Source organism: Acipenser ruthenus, chromosome 23 (assembly GCF_902713425.1).
Source record: "Acipenser ruthenus chromosome 23, fAciRut3.2 maternal haplotype, whole genome shotgun sequence".
Lineage (NCBI taxonomy): Eukaryota > Metazoa > Chordata > Actinopteri > Acipenseriformes > Acipenseridae > Acipenser > Acipenser ruthenus.
This window is the reverse complement of record NC_081211.1, coordinates 17,938,380-17,961,230: the sequence shown is the minus strand read 5'-3', so window position 1 is coordinate 17,961,230 and position 22,851 is coordinate 17,938,380. Positions and strand designations below refer to the sequence as shown.

At 37.2% G+C, this 22,851-nt stretch overlaps 1 protein-coding gene across 2 annotated transcripts; it reads right to left on the bottom strand.

The window, feature by feature from the left end:
• Nucleotides 1-2,307: 2,307 nt before the first annotated feature.
• Nucleotides 2,308-20,053, bottom strand: LOC131696849 (T-cell surface antigen CD2-like). 2 transcript variants are annotated; one of them, XM_058996732.1, is made up of 7 exons: nt 19,915-20,053; nt 16,236-16,544; nt 11,687-11,992; nt 9,982-10,239; nt 9,500-9,757; nt 4,647-4,766; nt 2,308-3,247 (listed from the first exon to the last, which is right to left on the bottom strand). In XM_058996732.1, exons 1-7 carry the CDS (start codon nt 19,973-19,975, stop codon nt 3,183-3,185), a joined length of 1,377 nt encoding a protein of 458 aa, XP_058852715.1. In that variant the 5' UTR covers nt 19,976-20,053; the 3' UTR covers nt 2,308-3,182. The 2 variants fall into 2 exon arrangements, with proteins under 2 accessions (XP_058852715.1, XP_058852716.1); XM_058996733.1 differs by lacking the exon at nt 9,500-9,757.
• Nucleotides 20,054-22,851: the final 2,798 nt, after the last annotated feature.

Here is a 22,851-nt window from a genome sequence, read left to right as displayed (position 1 = left end):
CTGTAACTGGTGCTCTAACTGCATGTGGTGAACTTTACTCCTCTGAAGATTTCATTCTCCCTTTTTCTCATTTTCTACCAAATCGTCTCCAAGTATATCCCTGTTTGCAAATATTTAAAGAGACTTTACTGTGTGAATTTTATTCAATTTGTACTTGAAATTGTATTTTTATGGGATTTTTTAAAAATCTTGTTATGAATTTATAATTATGGTAAAAAAAAAACTGAGATGTCGCTTTATTGGAAAATGGCACTAGTGTTTTGTATACCCAGGAAGCTCAATAGTTTGATCTAACAGGGCCCTCTGCTGATTCAAGAAATTATTACGACCGTTTGACTGTTGCTTTAGGATCATTGATTAAGACAAATGAAATGTTACTGTACCTTTTCTTACATATCTGAACAGTATGTGCATAGATCTATAATGAACCCAGCCCATGACTGCAGTTAAGAGGGGTTTTAATAAGAATGCTGAGGTGATTCTTGACCCCTTTGAAAAAATTAGACAAAAAACTACAGTCAGGTACCTACAGTCTTCAGGAAACTCAGTATTTATTTATAACACGGCAACCACAGTCAAAATAAATAGTGATTCGTAAGTACTGATTTGTCTAGCTACAACCTGAGCCTTTTAGCTATAGTTTAAAAATATAATACATTTCAATAATATAACATGCAGGGTCTGCTAGCATTGAGAATTGAAACAAGCTGGGTCTGAAGTCCAGTAGATTCTTAAAGTAGGTCTGCTAAACCACAGCCACTCAGCTACATGCTACCCTAGCTGTCTCTTGACACTTTCATAACAGGCGTGGGGTGTCTTCCGGTCTTGCAGCATTAAAAAAGGGTTAGCAATACTAGACTTTAATGGGCTCTCCAGAAGCCCATATGTCTCTCTGTTCTGAGATAAATACCCTCCTTTGCCTCAGATTGCTGAACTGTTACTATGGCAAGATGCCTTTGCCACACATGCAGTAGAAGATTTAAACCCTGCAGCTGTACTTCAGAAGAACCTGTGTCACTCTGCCAAAGAGCCAGGCTTGTTGGCATATGAGGTTTTCACCTCCTCTCATTGGCAGTGCTCAGAAGCTGTATGGGCAGTTACACACATATGAGGTTTTAACCTCTTCTCATTGGCAGTGCTCAGAAGCTGTATGGGCAGTTACACGCATATGAGGTTTTCACCTCCTCTCATTGGCAGTGCTCAGAAGCTGTATGGGCAGTTACACGCATAGGAGGTTTTCACCTCCTCTCATTGGCAGTGCTCAGAAGCTGTATGGGCAGTTACACACATATGAGGTTTTAACCTCCTCTCATTGGCAGTGCTCAGAAGCTGTATGGGCAGTTACACACATATGAGGTTTTAACCTCTTCTCATTGGCAGTGCTCAGAAGCTGTATGGGCAGTTACACACATATGAGGTTTTCACCTCCTCTCACTGGCAGTGCTCAGAAGCTGTATGGGCAGTTACACGCATATGAGGTTTTAACCTCTTCTCATTGGCAGTGCTCAGAAGCTGTATGGGCAGTTACACACATATGAGGTTTTCACCTCCTCTCACTGGCAGTGCTCAGAAGCTGTATAGGCAGTTACATTGCCCCTCTTGCATTTTTTGATGTCAGACGGAGAAATAACTGCACTGTGCATTCAAAGTGGTACCAATCACTAACAGAACCCCATTTTGTAGGGGAAATTAAGAACAAATGCACCACTCAAAAGCTATTATGTGATCTATATTATTTAATAGATTAATGCAGTTATAGTATTGAACATGCTGCTTGATTTCTATTACACGAGAGTAGATGTTAAAACTTCATGCTGATTTGAACCCGGCTGTCGCCAAGATAAGCACCAACTAAGACGTAGCTTTACAGTAAACTAATGTGATCCATCTGTGTCTCCATCTATTTGCGTTTCCTTCCATCTGATGATGTAGATATCCTTCTGTCTGGTGTTAATGGCTGAAGTGTAATGCTGGCTCCAGGGATCAGCTTATTTGTCTCCGTGGTGCATCAGCACACACAACGGCTGCGATGCTGGCTCCGGGGATCAACCACAGTGCGGTCTCCCCAGCGCATCAGCATGACAGCCGCCTGGATTGAGCTAAGTAGGGTACATCTCTGGGGTCTTCAAGTGGGTACCTTCCATCCTCGGTGTTTCGTCGACTAGCCCACAACACCTCAAGAGGGCTCGACGGTGATTCTGGCGTCCCAGAATCACAGCATATACAGTGGCAAGAAGTATTTTACCAAATGCCAGTGAGCCTGAAAAATGGTTTACTGAGGAATGATTACAGATTAATTATAACTGATTACAGATTACAAAGGCATCTTTTAATTGTGGTACACAAACAATACAAATGTATAATTATTTGCAATAATACAGTAAGGGGAAATACAGAGATACAGCAGTCAACAGTAATCACACATTCATTAACAATGGGCAGTAAAAAAGCAAAATAAACTTTATAAAACATTAAGTAGATGTTTAACTTACATTGAACTCACATGCACTGAAAACAATGCAATAATACTTAAACAATTTATAGCATCAATATAAAAAGCCAATGCTATTGAAAAATCAGCTTAACCACTCTGATCACATGTGGAAGTGGTTATAGATTAAATTCATAGCTTACAATACTATTTACAATAATTACAATAGCTTTCTTAAGATTTCAGCAGTAATATATTCTAAATTGATTGCTGTCCAACTTATGAACTTACTAGAAAATACAAAAATGATATTGTCCTCAGGAATGTTGAAAAATCCTTAAAGGTGATTGGTTGATTTCTCATGCATGATTTATAATGCATAACACAGGCAATGTAATTCCTACAGGGTGAGTTGCAGCTCATTATTGTATGTTATTTCTATTATCATTATTTGTATTGTTTTATTTTATGTAGGTATTAAAGTGTGTTGTATTGCAAGAACGAAGGTAAACGGTTATTACTACCAGCTACCTGGTTTGGTCTGCTGAGTTATAGTTTTATAGTTGTCGATAAATTTTTTTTTTTAAAATACAGTATATATGTATATATATATTAGAGAAACCAACTGCAAAGGTAAAGGCTCATTTTGAAAGAAGAATACAGCTATTGTACTGGTATTATGTGAGCAAGAAACACCTCATCTCTTCCTGAATTGTAAGCTCAGTCCCGAATGAGAAAAACGTGCATGTGTTCAGATTTGCTCCTCGATGAAACGTTCATTCTCCTTTTTTCTCATTTTCATCTCCAAGTAAGTCCCTGTTTGAAAATACACATTTTCCATATTTTAAAACCAATACCAATATCGCTGAATCCTGTGATACCCATAAGGAATAGTTATCTCTGGCAACTGACATCTGTGAATCTAGCTAGAGAACTGCTTATTCAAAAATGATAGCATTTTATATAAAGACTGTGAGCTATATATGTGGTAATAATACATGGAGACTGCAGTGCATTTGTCTGTACATCTCCCTTACCGTTGTACATATATCTAGAAAACTGCTTCTGAAATTGAGAGGAAAGGATCCGGGCTTGTATGGAAGCGCTTGTATGGAAGCACATGTCTGTCCTCCCATCCATATCTATCTATCTATCTATCTATCTATCTACAGTATCTATCTATACAGCTGTGCAAAAGTCTTAGACATGTTGCATTGTTCTACTCTGATGCATTATGAGCATCAACAATTTACTCAAAGCCTCCACTAGTGTTTTCTACTATTATAACAACCTTGACTTGCACAAAGAAGGAAAAACATTGAGTGAAATAGCTTGCATCACTCGATTTTCAAGGTGTGGTATCCGAAGCATAATTAAGAAACATCATCTGTAATTGACAAACAAAGGACTTAAGATCCAAAAAGCCGTCTAACAAGGATGAGCAATACTTGAAGATAATATCCTTAAGGAACAGAAAGAAGACAAGCGTTGAATTGACAACAGAATTGGCACAGGTGTCGTTGTGCATCCATCAACAGTCCAAAGCACCTTTGACCATTGTTCCATGGTCCAATTTCTGTGTTCTTGTGCATATTTTAGCCTTTTAGTCTTGTTCCCCTTTCTTAACAGAGGTATTCTTACTACAACACATCCTTTAAGTCCTGATTTCAAGAGCGACCTTCATACTGTTGATTTGATGGATAACGACACCTTTGCCTTCTGCCAGTTCTGTTGTCAATTCAATGCTTGTCTTGTTTCTATTCCTTAAGGATATCATCTTCAAGTATTGCTCATCCTTGTTAGACAGCTTTTTGGGTCTTCCAGTCCTGGGTTTGTCAATTACAGATGATGTTTCTCTGTACTTGTTGATTATGCTTCGGATACCACACCTTGAAAATCGAGTGATGCGAGCTATTTCACTCAGTGTTTTTCCTTCTTTATGTAAGTCAAGGTTGTTATAATAGTAGAAAACACTAGTGGAGGCTTTGAGTAAATTGTTGATGCTCATAATGCATCAGATTAGGAAAGTGCAACATATATATATATATATATATATATATATATATATATATATATATATATATATATATATATATATATATATATATATATATACTGACAGCTCTATTGTGTTTAAGTAATGATGGGGGATATGGTACTCAAATATTATGAAATACATTGTAATAGAATAAAGTATTGTAAAGTTATTCCTCACTCTGTTTTCCTTTACTATTTGATTTCCAGGAATTGCAGTGAAGAGTTATAGGGAAGATGGTGAGGATCACAAAGGCAAGGAAACCATAAACTAATCTCACTTGAATCGCTTTATCCTCCCCTAAAAAACAGAGTGAGAGAGAGAAAACCACATAAAGGCAATGTTATAGAAAAATGAAAAATAAATCATCACTCATAAAATAGTTATTGTTAAAATGTACAGCACAATTTGTAATAATATTTTGAAAGTACAAAAAAGCATTCTCATCCTATGGTAAAACTGAATGTAATACAATTGTAAAAACATTCATCCAGTTTATATAACACAGGGGGATGACAAGCCCTTGTCTTGGTATAGTCTGCGATGAATAGATTTTTTGTTTAACCCTCTATTGCACAAACTATGACTTGGTATTTTGACTTCATTGTACCCAATAATTCATTTTATACCTAAATATTACATATTTGACCTTTGACCTTTTTTTAGGATGAGTGTCATTTATACATGACAATGTGCAACTACAGTTAATAATTTTATTAAAACAATAATTCCAACACAAGAATGAAATGATGCAATATTAGTTTGATACATGGAAAATGTATTCCATAATTCATAAATGCAAATGCAAATACATTCCTTCAAAGGTATGTATTTGTTTTATTCTTTCCACAGATGATTTTGTCCCATTTCAAACACAAATAGAAGTATTAAAACTTACACAATTTCATTAGTTTTGTGTTCCATTTAATTGGATGCTATTTTTTATTAAGTTTTATTTGTTTTCACAAAATAGGTCTTATCCATAACTTGAAACAATGACACTTATGAATTCAAGACTATTTTGTCTATAGATGTAAAACCGGGGTGTTCAATCACAGTCCTGGAGGGCCATTCCACTCCAGGGTTAACAGGTCAAATGCTATAATTAAATGATATAATTGGGTCGTCTTCAGCTGCTATCTGGATAGAATTATCATTGAAGTGAAGATATGCATTTATTAGTTTCCACCTCTTCAAAGACAAGACATCAGCAATTTGAGGGATTCTACATTCTGGCTTCCAGAACATGCAAGTTCTAGGGAGTCCAAAAGTGGACATGTAAAAAGTAGCTCCAATAAATTGCTCTTTCATGGTGCACTGCAAATGTGAGTTGATTTTCTTTTGAAGGGCATACAAGTTTGACTGTTCAACAATGTTTTGTATGTCGTCTGTTGTGAGCATCTGTCTGAAATACAAATTAGGAGAATGCACTTCATCTACCTGAGGAAGTTTACATTTCCAAAGGGGAGCTGGGTAATGAGTGCAGACACTGTATCTCCAAAAAGGCTCTCTTCACTGCTTTTCTCTTTGCCATTATTTGGCTGTTCAAACAGAACATAGGAATCTTCTATTCTTTCCTCATCTGAAATACCATCACTAGCATCACTGCTATCACTATTTTCAGGGACTGCTGTAGGTAATCTGCCTGCCATAAAAACCTTTGGCATGCACCTATAAAAGAGATGATCACAATGTGTATAAAATCAGTGATAGTGTTCATGATATTCACTGAATTTGCATAATGTCATTTACAACACTTAAAAAAAAAAAAAAAAAACTAAAAATATTTTTCGCATTTTGTTTATATAATGTTTTACACACAAAAATGAACTTAGCATGTGGCTGTTATGCCATGTGCTTCAACAGGTGGCAGAGATTATGTTTGATTCGCTCTGGTTTGTGCTGACTTGGTTTGTAGCAATGCAGACAAGATTACCAGAGACATGCTTCTTCAATATTACAACATGTTCTTCAACACTAAAGTAAGCAAATCTGGTATTCAGCGGCACTCCATCTGAACTCCAGTTAAATGAAGCATTATCCCCTTTATCCACTGTGCAGACCAGCAGCACCTCCCCATGGGACAGACAGGTGGAGTGTACCACAGGCTGGGAGACAGCCTCTGAAAGAGACTGGCCTGTTTATGTATACATTTGAAAAAGAGGGGCTTTTCAGTTAGGATTTACATCATGTTAAAACACCTCAAATCCACCTCCAGCCCCACACAGTGCACATTTAAACTGTTTACTGCAAAAGGTTTTGCATTCCCAATTGTCACTGTTTTACTTTTGTTTTAACCACCTTTTCACACAATTATCCTTAATGTAACCAGGCTACATACAGTATTAATAAAGTTAAGATCAATGTGGTATATAATATAATTCAAATAGCAGCTCCTGTTTATATTTAAAAACATCAGGGAAATAATCTATCTGCTTTTGTTCTGTGTGTTTTCTACTCATTTACTATACAGCACTTAAAGTTAAAACAATAGACGATAATATATCGACCATGTACTCTTTGATAAATGTTGAAGGAACTGAAAAGAAAAAAATTCAGAAAGGAATAAAATATTTAAACAGTAAAACAAAGCATGAAAGCTATGGATTGCCTCTCCCTATTTTCACTCCTGAGGTAATATCAGGTTGAGCGACCAGCCGATATCCAAACCATTCAGGGAGTCAGTACATGTACATGGCATTATGATATTAGAAGTAAAGTTAAGAATTTCTGTTGTGGTACAATGTGATATGCCAAACCCCCATAGCCCTGTACGCAGCACTTTTTAAAATAAGATTATTACAGAAAATTCCAAATTGTTATACTAATTTGTTATGTTATACTTTTTCTAAATGGATTCTTAAACAATTATGAAATAACTTTGGATGACTTACAAACCCCTAAATGAAATGCCTGGGTTGTTTATTTCTGTTTTGGTAACTTTATTGAATGCATTTTTTTCCTTTCTAAAAGAACCATGTTAATGTGATCTGGAGTAAAATTCTTTGAGAAACTAAACCCCCATCTTTAGAAAGTTACCGTCTGTCTCCCTCATCTTTCCCTGTTTCCTAGCCTGCTTGCCAGCTGCCTGTGTCTGTGTGTGTGGATTCCTGCTACAGCCAAAGACAGTGAAATGAGCCCTGAAACCCAAGCACACCGAAGGTGTCTTGCACAGGACCGTATTTGTGTTCTAATCTTTTAGCTGTGTTTTCAAGAGCCGTGGTTCTGACCACAGTCGAGTTTGGTCAGGAACAGAGTGTTTTCAAATCTTTGATTCTGACCTCGCCAGAGCCAGAACTGAAGGCAAGTTGTAACCAGAGAGCTATGACTTAAAAATTGTGACTTTAATCTGCAACGGTAAATAAGCACATCAATGTAAAGGAAATTAACAAATAAATAATAATAATAATAATAATAATAATAATAATAATAATAATAATAATAATAATGTTGAAAGGGGGTGGTTTAATATCAGCCAAATGCAGGACTATCCCTTTAAGGCTAAGAGGGCGAGGAGCCCTGTAAAATGTATTTATTTTTAGAACGGGGTTTCCTCCTCTGTCTCTGTGTTATTTTGTATTTCTTTTGTTGTATTCTCGTTATGATTTATTTATGTATGGGACGGCGAAGCGCCGTGTGTTTTGTTATTGTTTCTGTATTTAGTTATTGTATTTAAATGACGGCGAGAGCCGTGCGCTGTAGTTTTTTTGTTTTGTTTTATTTAAAATGTGGTCTGGCAGAGGTGAGATTGGTGCTCGTCCTCTGCCAGAAATAACTTAAAAACCTTGTGCAGGCAGTGTCCATCTCCCCAATTAATTAGGTGATTAATTTGTTGCTAATCGGGAGATGGTCACCTGCATAAAAGCCTGCAGCTCACTGCACTCAGTGGTGGGTTTGTTAGGCGAAACTAAAATTAAACTAAAAACTAAAATTAAATCTATAGGGTCAGGGAAGGCGTTTTGCTCAGCCTGACCTGGGTTTTGTTTATTTTGCGTTTGTGATTTTGTTTTGTTTAACCTTTTTATTTCACTGTGTGAGCAAGTCTTTTTGTTAAAACCTTTTATTTTTGTATTTAAATAAAATGGCGCCGCCGTGTCTTTATTTTGAACTGCAGTACTGGTGTCAGTTTTGTTTCCTTCCTGCTTCTGGCCTGACATCACGACTCAGCCACCCTGTCACAGGCCCCTTACGCTGAAACGTGTTAATACGCCGGAGCACTGATTGTTGTTTTTGTTTTTTTGTGTGTTGCAGATGAGTAGGAGCCAGGGAGCTGCAGCCAGGGAGCCAGCACAAACCCCAGAGCACCGCTCTCACCGCACAGCACCAACATCCCCGTTTGCAGAGCACATTTCCGTGCACCATTGGGATTATTAAGAACTGTTTGTTTTTGTTTGGGACTGAAAACCCGCCGTATACTCCTCAATATCACCTCTTGACTACCTATACATTGTTTTTAATTTCTTAATAATTGTTTATGTGTCTGATATAGAAATTACAAGGCAGCTCTATATAAAGCAAGACAAATAACATGTTTTATTTCCTACCTCAGCAGTTGGGTATCACAGAGTCGCTCTGGTTTGCGCTGACTTGGTTTGTAGCAATGCAGACAAGATTACCTGAGACATGCTTCTTCAATATTACAACATGTTCTTCAACACTAAAGCACACAAGGTTGCCACTCGGCGGCACTAGAGCGATTAGAGCTTGAAATGTTGAAACATAAAATAAAGAAGTGGACACAGTATTAAAAATGAAACTGATGATAAGGTGTTGTGGTGAATAAGTTCATTTCTGCTAAACTGTCTGCTCTACAGAATGAAAAGCAAATTTTAAAGTCACTTTAAATACAAGGAGAAAAAACAATTGTATGAATACACAAGGCAAACTAATGCTGATATATTTACCTATACATTACCAGAACAACATGAGAAAGATACCAGGAAAGAAGAGTATACCCAGTCCCCGTGACTTCAGTATGTGAGTTTGTACTGGATACAAGGAGAGGCAGATTTAAACATTAAATCATTTCTTACCTGAGCAGTTTGACTTCACAGAATCACTCTTCTCTTCATTGATTTGGTTTTTAGCAATGCAGACAAGATCTCCAGTGACATTTTTCTTCAATATTACAATGTGTTTTTTATCACTGAAATAAGCAAGGCTGGGATTCAGCGGCACTCCATCTAAACTCCAGTTAAATGAAGCATTATCTCCTTTATCCACTGTGCAAACCAGCAGCACCTCCCTATGTGACAGACAGGTGGAGTGTACCACAGGCTTAGAGACAGGCCCTGAAAGAGAGTGGCCTGTTTATGTATACATTTCTTTTAATGGTTTTGTATCTCAAAAGTAGGCACACTGTGCTTGAGTCTTAAAAAATAACACGGTCCTAAAATGTCTACTACCTATACACTGTTTTTAATTTCTTAATAATTGTTGATGTGTCTGATATAGAAACAACAAGGCAGCTCTATAAAAAGCAAGGCAAGACATATAACATGTTTATTTTTCCTACCTGAGCAGTTTGATATCACAGAGTCACTCTGGTTTGTGCTGACTTGGTTTGTAGCAATGCAGACAAGATTACCAGAGACATGCTTCTTCAATATTACAACATATTCTTCATCACTAAAGTAAGCAAGGCTGGGATTCAGCAGCACTCCATCTAAACTCCAGTTAAATGAAACATTATCTCCTTTATCCACTGTGCAGACCAGCAGCACCTCCCCATGGGACAGACAGGTGGAGTGTACCATAGGCTGGGAGACAGCCTCTGAAAAAGAGGGGCTTTTCAGTTAGAACACCTCAAACCCACTTCCACCCCAATACAGGGAAAATGCATTTGGCATTAGTGGTGTCGGGTGCCACATTTAAATTGTTTACTTCAACAGGTTTGCATTCCCATTTGTCACCTTTTACCTTTGTTTTAACCACCCTTATTATCCTTGATGTAACCAGGCTACATACAGTATTAATGAAGTTAAGATCCATGTAGTATACAATATAATTCCAATAGCAGCTCTTGTTCACATTTAAACAAATCAGGAAATGAATCGATCTACTTTTGAATCTATCTGCTTTCTAGGCATCTACTATATGGCACTTAATGTTAAAATAATAGACAATTATCAACCCTGTACTTTTTGATAAATGTTGAAGGATGTGTAGGAATATAAAGATTTGAACAGTACAACAAAGCATGAAAGCTATGGATTGCCTCTCCCTATTTTCACTGCTGAGGTTATTTCAGGTTGAATGACAAGCTAATATCAAATCCATTCAGGAGTCAGTACATTATGATTCCTCAGTAACTCGATCACATGCAATCAGATCTGGAAATCCTAATGCAGCATTTACATTGAAGAATGTGGTTGGTGATGTGCTGAATTTGTATAGAAAGGTACTTACATTTATTTATATCTAACCCCCCCCCCCCCACACACACACACCTTTTTTAAACATACAATAATATACAGTACCTTCACCCGTACATATTGTCTTTTTTTCTTGAATAAATGAGTTCGTTTACTTACCTCTAATCTTCCTTTTTGTATGCACCCATACAGATAAGCAGATCAGTTATCTACCGTTCTATACTGTTGGTCCTCAGATCACAATACAACAAATCAGGTTTCTCAAATCTCAAAGGAGTTTATGACAAGATTTTTAAATAGTAAATGTACCGATTGTTAGCTGGAGTTTATCCCCATGCTCACAACTCTAATAGCTAAGTATTAATATTTTTTAAAGGGACAATGCCATTTAGCGTGGTACAGTGTGTAGATATGATCATTGTTCATCATAATTTTGTATAAAGATGTATTTTTTTAATGATATGCTGTTTTTAGTTAGGGCTGCATGGGTGTCTACTGTATATCCTTTGGAGATTGCACATGAAAAGCAGTGTGAAACCTGCAAGTTCAGTTGAGGCAGAAGATCGGCAGTTATTATAAATATGTTTCCAAGATAAAAAACCACGTTAAGGACTTTGTTTTATAAAACTTGTAACCATTTGTTATTATTTCTGCTGGTACTTGTCCTAACATATACATACCTGAAAAAGAAGTAATTAAATGACAATTTGACTTTCTAAAATAACATGTCCATTTATTTTACACAGTTTAAAATAATAGTTTCAATTTCTCTTAAAACATTAGAAATCAAGGTATTTATCTCTGCACTCGTTTAAGACATGTTTAACTTGAGAAATGGCAACTCACCGTGAATATAAAACTGCATGCTTCCCTTAAATATGTTAGTTCCATCAGTATTAAACACATCCACAGAGTAATCTCCTGAATCATTTTTCTGAGTCCTGTCCAGTCTGAGGGTTCCATTAGCAAAAATCCCAGTCCTGTTTATATAAGGATCATAGAAGACAGTTCTGCTATTTTTAAACACAGCAATGCGATTGACTCCCCGCTTCCATTGCACCTCAACACTGCTGTTCAAGATCGTATTTAAGTGCAGATACACAGACTCCCCCAGGGCTCCATATACAGGCACACTTATATTTTCTGCAGTAACTGAAACAAAAAAGATATTAGAAGTAAAGTTAAGAGTTTCTGTTGTGGTATAACGCGATGTGCCAAACCCACATAGCCCTGTAAGCAGCACTTTTTAAAATAACATTATTAGAGAAAATTCCCAATTGTTTTTTTCAAAAAAACAAAATCACAAATGGATTCTTAAACCATTATGAAATAACTTCGGATGACTTACAAACCCCTAAATGAAATGTCTGTGTTGTTTATTTCTGTTTTGGTAACTTTATTGAATACATTTTTTTTTTTTTTCTGAAAGAACCATGTTAATGTGATCTGGAGTAAAATTCTTTGAGAAACTAAACCCCCATCTTTAGAAAGTTACCGTCTGTCTCCCTCATCTTTCCCTGTTTCCTAGCCTGCTTTCCAGCTGCCTGTGTCTGTGTGTGTGGATTCCTGCTACAGCCAAAGACAGTGAAATGAGCCCTGAAACCCAAGCACACCGAAGGTGTCTTGCACAGGACTGTATTTATGTTCTAATCTTTTAGCTGCGTCCAACTGCCCCTCATCCTCCTGGCCTTCCACTCCGCAGTACCGGACTCCACCTCCTGCACCCTCCCGCTCTTGATGTTGGGCCAGGAACTTCGCAGCCCTGCTGAGATAGTGTTCGGTCGGCTGCTGGACCCCTACGCTGAACCACCCAGACCGGAGCATGCCAGGCTACTGCAGGACAGCCTGGAGCTGGTCCACGGCTTCGCCAGAAACCACTTGCAGGCTGCTGGCTGGCGGGAGAAGAAAAACTACGACTCCTCTGGATGTGGAGGGAAACCCTGTGATCTGGCAACACTGCTTGGCTTGTTGTTGTTGATGAGTAGAGCTGACAGGATTGGCTGATTTGGTAGTTGCGTGTACAGAACTGGTTGCTTTTTAAGTTTGAATCACACAGTGCGTTTACATGAGCATAAGAATTCCGATATTAAGAATTCCGATATCAAAAGTCATGTAAACATAGTTTTCGGAAAATGTATCGCAATATTCCTTAGGTCAGTTTTCGGAAAACAGCACCTAGAAATTTCCGATTCAATTCCGAAAACGAACCAAATGTATATCATGTAAAAGCACTTTTCGGAAAACTTATTCTGATAGCGTACTGCGCATGTGCAAACTCTGACCTTCATTCCTGCACGTGGTTTTAGAAAACAGAAAATAATAATAAGTCAGTCTGCATGGATCTATTTGCTCCGTTATTGAATCGTATTTTGTCATATTGTACTTGCTAGAACCGAAGTCATTGTATTTTATCTTGCTCTTAATTGTATTAATACTTGTACTGTGATTCTTGAAATGTATTTTTGTTTACGACTGTAAGTCTGTTAAGAAATAAATAATAGTAATAATAATAATGTTTGGGATTAAGTAATATTTGTCCGTATGAATTTTTTTAATAGCCCATACTGAAGCACGTTTTCCAGCTTTAAAATTACGTGATAATTTAAAATATGTCTGAAAAAGAAACTGGTAATATAGAACAGGATGAGCTGTTGGAAAGACTGACTGCACATTGTGGGGAATCTGTAAAGAGGTATAGGATAGTAATCTTTGAATTTAAGACCTGACACTTCGATAAAGCACTTGTTATTGGATTGGTCTCCGTTCTATAGCAGAAAAAATGTCCGGTCTGTTCAAATCGTTCTGGGTACTACAGTACTTTGCATGCGAAAATATCCTGCGTTTTCCGAAAACTTCAATCCATGTGAATTCTAATTAGACTTTCTATCGTTAATCATGTAAACACAGAAAAGTGACGTTTTAAGAACATCGGTTTTCTGATTCAGTTTTCTTAAAACATTAGTTTTCGGAAAACGCTTTGTCATGTAAACGCACTGACAGTTGGTGCTGTGACGTTCCAGCAGGCATCTACCATCTCCTAGAAACCCACTAGAACTGGAAGCTGACTGGCAAATGGTACTGAATCATTTTGTAATGGATCGTCTTTTTGTTTTGTTTTTTCAAATGCACATAAGCAACAGGTACAGTAGGCTATATAGCAACGTCTTTTCATATACGAAAGTGTTTGTCGTATTAAGATAATGTAGAAAGCAAATAGGTTTTGTAATGCAAGTTTCAAAACTTGAAACTCGGTGAATGGCAACAGTTGCACAGATATTTGGTCAGTTTTTTTTATTTTTAAATTTACAGTATTGCTAGCAGTCTCCAAACTCCAAGAGCAGCATCGTCACACGCAATGTGGCTGGACATTAAACTAGTATACTTTTCAATAAATTAGACATTTTAAAAAATATACATATATATATATATATATATATATATATATATATATATATATATATATATATAAGAATTATACTGAAGGTGTGAGAGATAATCTATGTTAGGTGGAAAATCAAAACGAGGTGATTCAATAACTTCCTGTTCATTTTGAGATATCTTAAATGGTTTACAGATATCGCTAAATAAAAAGGACATCATTTTGAGATATCTTTAAATAATTTATAGATATCTCTAAATTAACAGAAAGTTATTTAGAGATATATCTAAAAGACAGTTTGGCTTACCATACTAGCAAAACATATTATTTAAATATATCTGTAAATCAATTTGAGATCTCTCTATTTCATTTTTAGATGTCTCAAAATGAAATGAAGATATATTCAAAATGACTTATTTACAGATATCTCAAATTAATTTCAATATATCTGCAAATGATTTACAGATATCTCTAAATACCTCAAGATATCTTAAAATGCAATTTCTAAATGATCATTTGGCTTGCCGTAAAAACAGAGGCTGTTTTGACCTACTTGTGATTCACTTCAAATGCAATAGGAAACAAGTTTGTACTGTGATGCATTTTATTAATTATATTTTATTTTTACATTTACTGTGGTCTGGATTTGAATTATTGACCCTTGGCACTACAGACAAACATGCTACAGGTTTGCATTCCCATTTGTCACCTTTTACCTTTGTTTTAACCACCCTTATTATCCTTGATGTAACCAGGCTACATACAGTATTAATGAAGTTAAGATCCATGTAGTATACAATATAATTCCAATAGCAGCTCTTGTTCACATTTAAACAAATCAGGAAATGAATCGATCTACTTTTGAATCTATCTGCTTTCTAGGCATCTACTATATGGCACTTAATGTTAAAACAATAGATGATTATCCACCCTGTACTTTTTGATAAATGTTGAAGGATGTGTAGGAATATAAAGATTTGAACAGTACAACAAAGCATGAAAGCTATGGATTGCCTCTCCCTATTTTCACTGCTGAGGTTATTTCAGGTTGAATGACAAGCCGATATCAAATCCATTCAGGAGTCAGTACATTATGATTCCTCAGTAACTCGATCACATGCAATCAGATCTGGAAATCCTAATGCAGCATTTACATTGAAGAATGTGGTTGGTGATGTGCTGAATTTGTATAGAAAGGTACTTACATGTATTTATATCTACCCCCCCCCCCCACACACACACCTTTTTTAAACATACAATAATATACAGTACCTTCACCAGTACATATTGTCTTTTTTTCTTGAATAAATGAGTTCGTTTACTTACCTCTAATCTTTCTTTTTTTGTATGCACCCATACAGATACTCAGATCAGTTATCTACCGTTCTATACTGTTGGTCCTCAGATCACAATACAACAAATCAGGTTTCTCAAATCTCAAAGGAGTTTATGACAAGACTTTTAAAAAGTAAATGTACCGATTGTTAGCTGGAGTTTATCCCCATGCTCACAACTCTAATAGCTAAGTATTCATATTTTTTAAAGGGACAATGCCATTTAGCATGGTACAGTGTGTAGATATGATCATTGTTCATCATAATTTTGTATAAAGATGTATTTTTTTAATGATATGCTGTTTTTAGTTAGGGCTGCATGGGTGCCTACTGTATATCCTTTGGAGATTGCACATGAAAAGCAGTGTGAAACCTGCAAGTTCAGTTGAGGCAGAAGATCGGCAGTTATTATAAATATGTTTCCAAGATAAAAAACCACGTTAAGGACTTTGTTTTATAAAACTTGTAACCATTTGTTATTATTTCTGCTGGTACTTGTCCTATCATATACATACCTGAAAAAGAAGTAATTAAATGACAATTTGACTTTTTAAAATAACACGCCATACTTTTTTGACATAGTACAAAATAATACTTTCAATTTCTCTTAAAACATTAGAAATCAAGGTATTTATCTCTGCACTCGTTTAAGACATGTTTAACTTGAGAAGAGGCAACTCACCTTGAATATAAACCTGCATGCTTCCCTTAAATATGTTAGTTCCATCAGTATTAAACACATCCACAGAGTAATCTCCTGAATCATTTTTCTGAGTCCTGTCCAGTCTGAGGGTTCCATTAGCAAAAATCTCAGCCCTGTTTTTATAAGGATTATCAAAGGCCGTTCTGTTATTCTTAAACACAGCAATGCGATTGACTCCCCACTTCCATTGCACCTCAAAACTGCTTTTCAAGGTCGTATTGAAGTGCAGATACACAGACTCCCCCAGGGCTCCATATACAACAGGCACATTTATATTTTCTGCAGTAACTGAAACAAAAAAGATATTAGAAGTAAAGTTAAGAGTTTCTGTTGTGGTATAACGTGATGTACCAAACCCACATAGCCCTGTAAGCAGCACTTTATAAAATAACATTATTACAGAAAATTCCCAATTGTTATACTTTTTTTTTTTTTTTTCAAAAAAAACAAAAACACAAATGGATTCTTAAACAATTATGAAATAACTTCGGATGACTTACAAACCCCTAAATGAAATATCTGTGTTGTTTATTTCTGTTTTGGTAACTTTATTGAATACTTTTTTTTTTTTTTTCTGAAAGAACCATGTTAATGTGATCTGGAGTAAAATTCTTTGAGAAACTAAACCCCCATCTTTTGAAAGTTACTGTCTGTCTCCCTCATCTTTCCCTGTTTCCTAGCCTGCTTGCCAGCTGCCTGTGTCTGTGTGTGTGGATTCCTGCTACAGCCAAAGACAGTGAAATGAGCCCTGAAACCCAAGCACACCGAAGGTGTCTTGCACAGGACTGTATTTGTGTTCTAATCTTTTAGCTGCGTCCAACTGCCCCTCATCCTCCTGGCCTTCCACTCCGCAGTACCGGACTCCACCTCCTGCACCCTCCCGCTCTTGATGTTGGGCCAGGAACTTCACAGCCCTGCTGAGATAGTGTTCGGTCGGCTGCTGGACCCCTACGCTGAACCACCCAGACCGGAGCATGGCAACACTGCTTGGCTTGTTGTTGTTGATGAGTGGAGCTGACAGGATTGGCTGATTTGGTAGTTGCGTGTACAGAACTGGTTGCTTTTTAAGTTTGAATCACACAGTGCGTTTACATGAGCATAAGAATTCCGATATTAAGAATTCCGATATCAAAAGTCATGTAAACATAGTTTTCGGAAAATGTATCGGAATATTCCTTAGGTCAGTTTTTGGAAAACAGCACCTAGAAATTTCCGATTCAATTCCGAAAACGAACCAAATGTATATCATGTAAACGCACTTTTCGAAAAACTTATACTGATAGCGTACTGCGCATGTGCAAACTCTGACCTTCATTCCTGCACGTGGTTTTAGAAAACAGAAAATAATAATAAGTCAGTCAGCATGGATCTATTTGCTCCGTTATTGAATCGTATTTTGTCATATTGTACTTGCTAGAACCGAAGTCATTGTATTTTATCTTGCTCTTAATTGTATTAATACTTGTACTGTGATTCTTGAAATGTATTTTTGTTTACGACTGTAAGTCTTTTAAGAAATAAATAATAGTAATAATAATAATGTTTGGGATTAATAATGTTTGTCCGTATGAATTTTTTTAATAGCCCATATTGAAGCACATGTTTTCCAGCTTTAAAATTACGTGATAATTTAAAATAATGTCTGCAAAAGAAACTGGTAATATAGAACAGGATGAGCTGTTGGAAAGACTGACTGCACATTGTGGGGAATCTGTAAAGAGGTATAGGATAGTAAACTTTGAATTTAAGACCTGACACTTCGATAAAGCACTTGTTATTGGATTGGTCTCCATTCTATAGCAGAAAAAATGTCCGGTCTGTTCAAATCGTTCTGGGTACTACAGTACTTTGCATGCGAAAATATCCTGCGTTTTCCGAAAACTTCAATCCATGTGAATTCTAATTAGACTTTCTATCGTTAATCATGTAAACACAGAAAAGTGACGTTTTAAGAACATCGGTTTTCTGATTCAGTTTTCTTAAAACTTTAGTTTTCGGAAAACGCTTTGTCATGTAAACGCACTGACAGTTGGTGCTGTGACGTTCCAGCAGGCATCTACCATCTCCTAGAAACCCACTAGAACTGGAAGCTGACTGGCAAATGGTACTGAATCATTTTGTAATGGATCGTCTTTTTGTTTTGTTTTTTCAAATGCACATAAGCAACAGGTACAGTAGGCTATATAGCAACGTCTTTTCATATACGAAAGTGTTTGTCCTATTGAGATAATGTAGAAAGCAAATAGGTTTTGTAATGCAAGAAACTCAGTGAATGGCAACAGTTGCACAGATATTTGGTCAGTTTTTTTTATTTTTAAATTTACAGTATTGCTAGCAGTCTCCAAACTCCAAGAGCAGCATCGTCACACGCAATGTGGCTGGACATTAAACTAGTATACTTTTCAATAAATTAGACATTTAAAAAAATATACTATATATATATATATATATATATATATATATATATATATATATATATATATATATATATATATATATATATATATATATATATATAAGAATTATACTGAAGGTGTGAGAGATAATCTATGTTAGGTGGAAAATCAAAACGAGGTGATTCAATAACTTCCTGTTCATTTTGAGATATCTTAAATGGTTTACAGATATCGCTAAATAAACAGGACATCATTTTGAGATATCTTTAAATAATTTAGAGATATCTCTAAATTAACAGAAAGTTATTTAGAGATATATCTAAAAGACAGTTTGGCTTACCATACTAGCAAAACATATTATTTAAATATATCTGTAAATCAATTTGAGATCTCTCTATTTCATTTTTAGATGTCTCAAAATGAAATGAAGATATATTCAAAATGACTTATTTACAGATATCTCAAATTAATTTCAATATATCTGCAAATGATTTACAGATATCTCTAAATACCTCAAGATATCTTGAATGATCATTTGGCTAGCAGTAAAAACAGAGGCTATTTTGACCTACTTGTGATTCACTTCAAATGCAATAGGAAACAAGTTTGTACTGTGATGCATTTTATTAATTATATTTTATTTTTACATTCACTGTGGTCTGGATTTGAACTATTGACCCTTGGCACTACAGACAGACATGCTACAGTTTCACTAAAGGGGAATGCCCCCATAATGGGGTTTCTAGTCATGTCTTTTATGCACACATACAATGTGCCTATTCGGCCAGTAGGGGTCATTACACTACCTCACTGCTTAATTCTACTCATATTGTAAGAATGTCAAAAAGAGAGAATCAGTTTGGTATTCTGTGACCTTGACCTGGAGGTCAAAAGACAAACGTTGTCCACACTCCTTGTATATGCTTTAGTCTACCTGTGTGACAATGACCTCCATATCTTATTTAGTTTGTGTGTTATGCAGTGTGAAAGATGGACAGAAAGCTTCTTTTTAGTATCTGCTCCCTGCTTTGTGGGCTGTAAATAGTAATAATAATAAAAATAAAACTATATTAAATAGGTGCTAGTGCATTTGTAATACCATTGTTTTTAATGGAAATTAATAGCTAGCTATACCCATGTAATGTATATGTGTGTGTTATGCAAAACAAGTACAAGTAAATATAGATCATGATTACTTTCTTTGGATTATTGAACATGTTTCTAAACTGATTAGATACATAAATAATAAGAAAGTTGCTTACCGTATGCATTTAAAGAAAACAAAAAGAGCCAATAAGGAATGAATTTGTTAAGGTTTATCATTGTACAGCAGGTCCAGCACAGCTTTCTGGTTGATGGCCACAGTTGCAGTATTGTTAGCAATCTTCAACTGTTTTATGATTGCAGTGAATATTTTTTAGTTGTTTCTTAAAAGTAACTGGCTGAAGCCACTCCTTATTTCCCCCAAGCAGATTTGCATAGTGCGAAAAAGAGGAACACATCAAATCTATTTTGCAACCTTTCTCTTATGAGCACTAAAGTCTGTATCTTTCAACATAATCACAAAACACATACCACATAATTAAACATGTGTATCTCCACATACAGCTATGGCCAAAGGTATAGCATCACCCTATAGAATGAACTAACTTTGCTTCATAAAGTGGAATGAAACCTGCTGAATAATGTTACGTTAACATATTGAATTCCATATACTTAACGAAAAACTGACAAACATTTCAAAATCTAACGTGAGATACTGTACTAGTTTTAAGACTTCCAGCAGACTTTTGCAAAATCATTTTGTAGTTTATTTGTGTGATGTTAAATAAAAGATCTAAATTATGTTAATGTATTTTTTTTTTGTAAAATTATATCTCAATCCTAAAGTTCTAGGTGATGCAAAAAAAGTTCCCTTTCAACTCAAAGATGACCACCAACCAATACTTTTCGGATATGCCTGCCACAGGTCAGGTATTCACTGAGCATTTTATACCAAAGCTCCCGATAGGGTCCTCGGTCCCGCCTACCGAGGGAATAAGTAGTCACTCCACGGAGCTCAAATCCTCTTTTGCCTCTCACTACCAGGTAAGTAAGGTGGGTATATACTAACCTCTTCCAGTTGTTAGATTGTCTCTTAAAAAGAGCCCATCTCTTCAAGTTTATGTAATTCCCTTGTAATTGGTTTGCTGGAAGTCAGCTTGCCACTACCCCAGAATCACAACTCAGCTGAAGCCTGAGCAAACGCTGTGCAACTGCGCACCGTTTTTTAAAAATAAAATAAAATATATTATTTCAACAGCCTACATCGCCTAGCGACTGTAGTCTGCTTCTACTAATCTTGCAGCTTGCTGCCTGTGTTTTCTGTTTTTCCTCTGCCTTGGCAGCTTTGAAAAATATCAGAGAGAGAGATGTATCCTCCAGCGGGACCCAGCTTCTGCTGTTCCTGCTGTTGAGACGAGTACTCTGGGCGGCCACGGCTCGCACACTCGCTGTGCACGGCCTAATCTGCCCCTACTGGTTGTCTACTACTATTGTTTTTCTGCTTGCAGTATAAAAAAAAAAATCACCCTTATGGCAGGTAGATCCCCCTCTACGTTGAAAGTGTGCATGTCATGTCCCCATTTACTCAGTATCCCTAGGCGCTCATATACTAGCGACCCATTTTCTGAAGGGTGCTCGGCAGATACGTTGTCCTAAGAAGGACGTTTTCCCCGAATGGAGTCTAGACATGGTATTGGAGGCCTTACTAAGGCCCCGTTTGAGCCTATACATGCCATAGAGTTGAAATATCTCTCTATGAAGACAGCTTTTCTATTAGCCATCATCTCCACTAAGTGGGTCAGTGAGCTACAGGCTCTGTCCTTGCACATTTCCTGTTTGCGTATGTGGGACAATAGAAACGGTATCGTTGCGCACGAACCCTGCTTTCCTCCCTAAGGTGATTACGGCTTTTCACTTGAATCAATCAGTGGAACTAGAGGCTTTCCTTCCCCCTCCCTTTGCGGAGGAGACGGACCAGAGATTGAATTCCCTCTGCCCTGTTTGGGTATTGAGAAGTTATGTAGATAGGATGAGAGCGTGGCGTCAGTCTGACCAGCTCTTCATCTGTCATGGTGAAAGGACCATTGGTCAAGCCCTCTCCAGCAGCAATTGTCCCACTGGATTATGGATACAGTTTCGACTGTGTATAATAATGCCAGCTTACCCCCACCTGGGTGGGTAGCTGCACACTCTACTAGAGGAGTGGCAACTTCATGGGCATGCTTTAGAGGAGCCTCATTGAATGATATATGTACTGCGGCTAGCTGGGCTACTCCACATACATTCACCAGGTTCTACTGATTTAATGTGGTAGATCCCTCTGTGCCTTCATTAGTCACAAGGGTCCTTGAGGTTGCACGCTTGTACCACAAACATTAGTTTGGCAGTAGCAAGACATCCCTCATCTGCTGTCCGCTCACTCTCCGTCAGGGCGGCTTTGGTATACTTTTAAGTACTGGTTGGTCGTCTTCGAATTGAAAGGGAACATTAGATTATGGATGTGACCCTGGTTCCCTGAAAGAGAAGATTACTACCAAACCTCGCATTTGCAGGTTTGATGCAAAAGAGGATTTGAGCTCCGTGGAGTGACTACTTATTCCCTCGGTAGGCTGGACCGAAGACGTCACTCCCGGAGCGGCCTATCGGCAGCTTTGATATAAAATGCTCAGTGAATACCTGACCCATGCTAGCCATATCCCAAAAGTATTGGTTGGTGGTTGTCTTGTCTTTCAGGGAACCAGGGTTACATCCGTAACCTAGCGGTCTACTACTTCAGGAGGGGTCTGGGTCCCATCCCCCTGGCTGTGCTGACAGGCTCTCCCGATAAGTGGTAGAAAGGGTGTTAAACGGGCACCTCCTCATAGAAGTCCAGGGGTCACAAAAGGGGTTAGCAGGCACCCCTTTACAGAAGCCCAGGGATAGTCACGGGGGTTAAACGGACGTCCCTTATAAAAGCCCAGGGGTTACCCGAGGGGATGGGTACCCCCATTTCAAGGCCCGGGACCCCCCCAGCCAAAGGAGGAGGTGTGGGGACCACCTCCACAGCAACCCCAACTAACCGTCCCCCCAGCCCACCCACAAGAATCTGGAGAGAGAAAACCGGACAAGGGGGGACGGGGTTGGTGTTTTAAGGGGGGAGGTGGCCAATTGCAGCC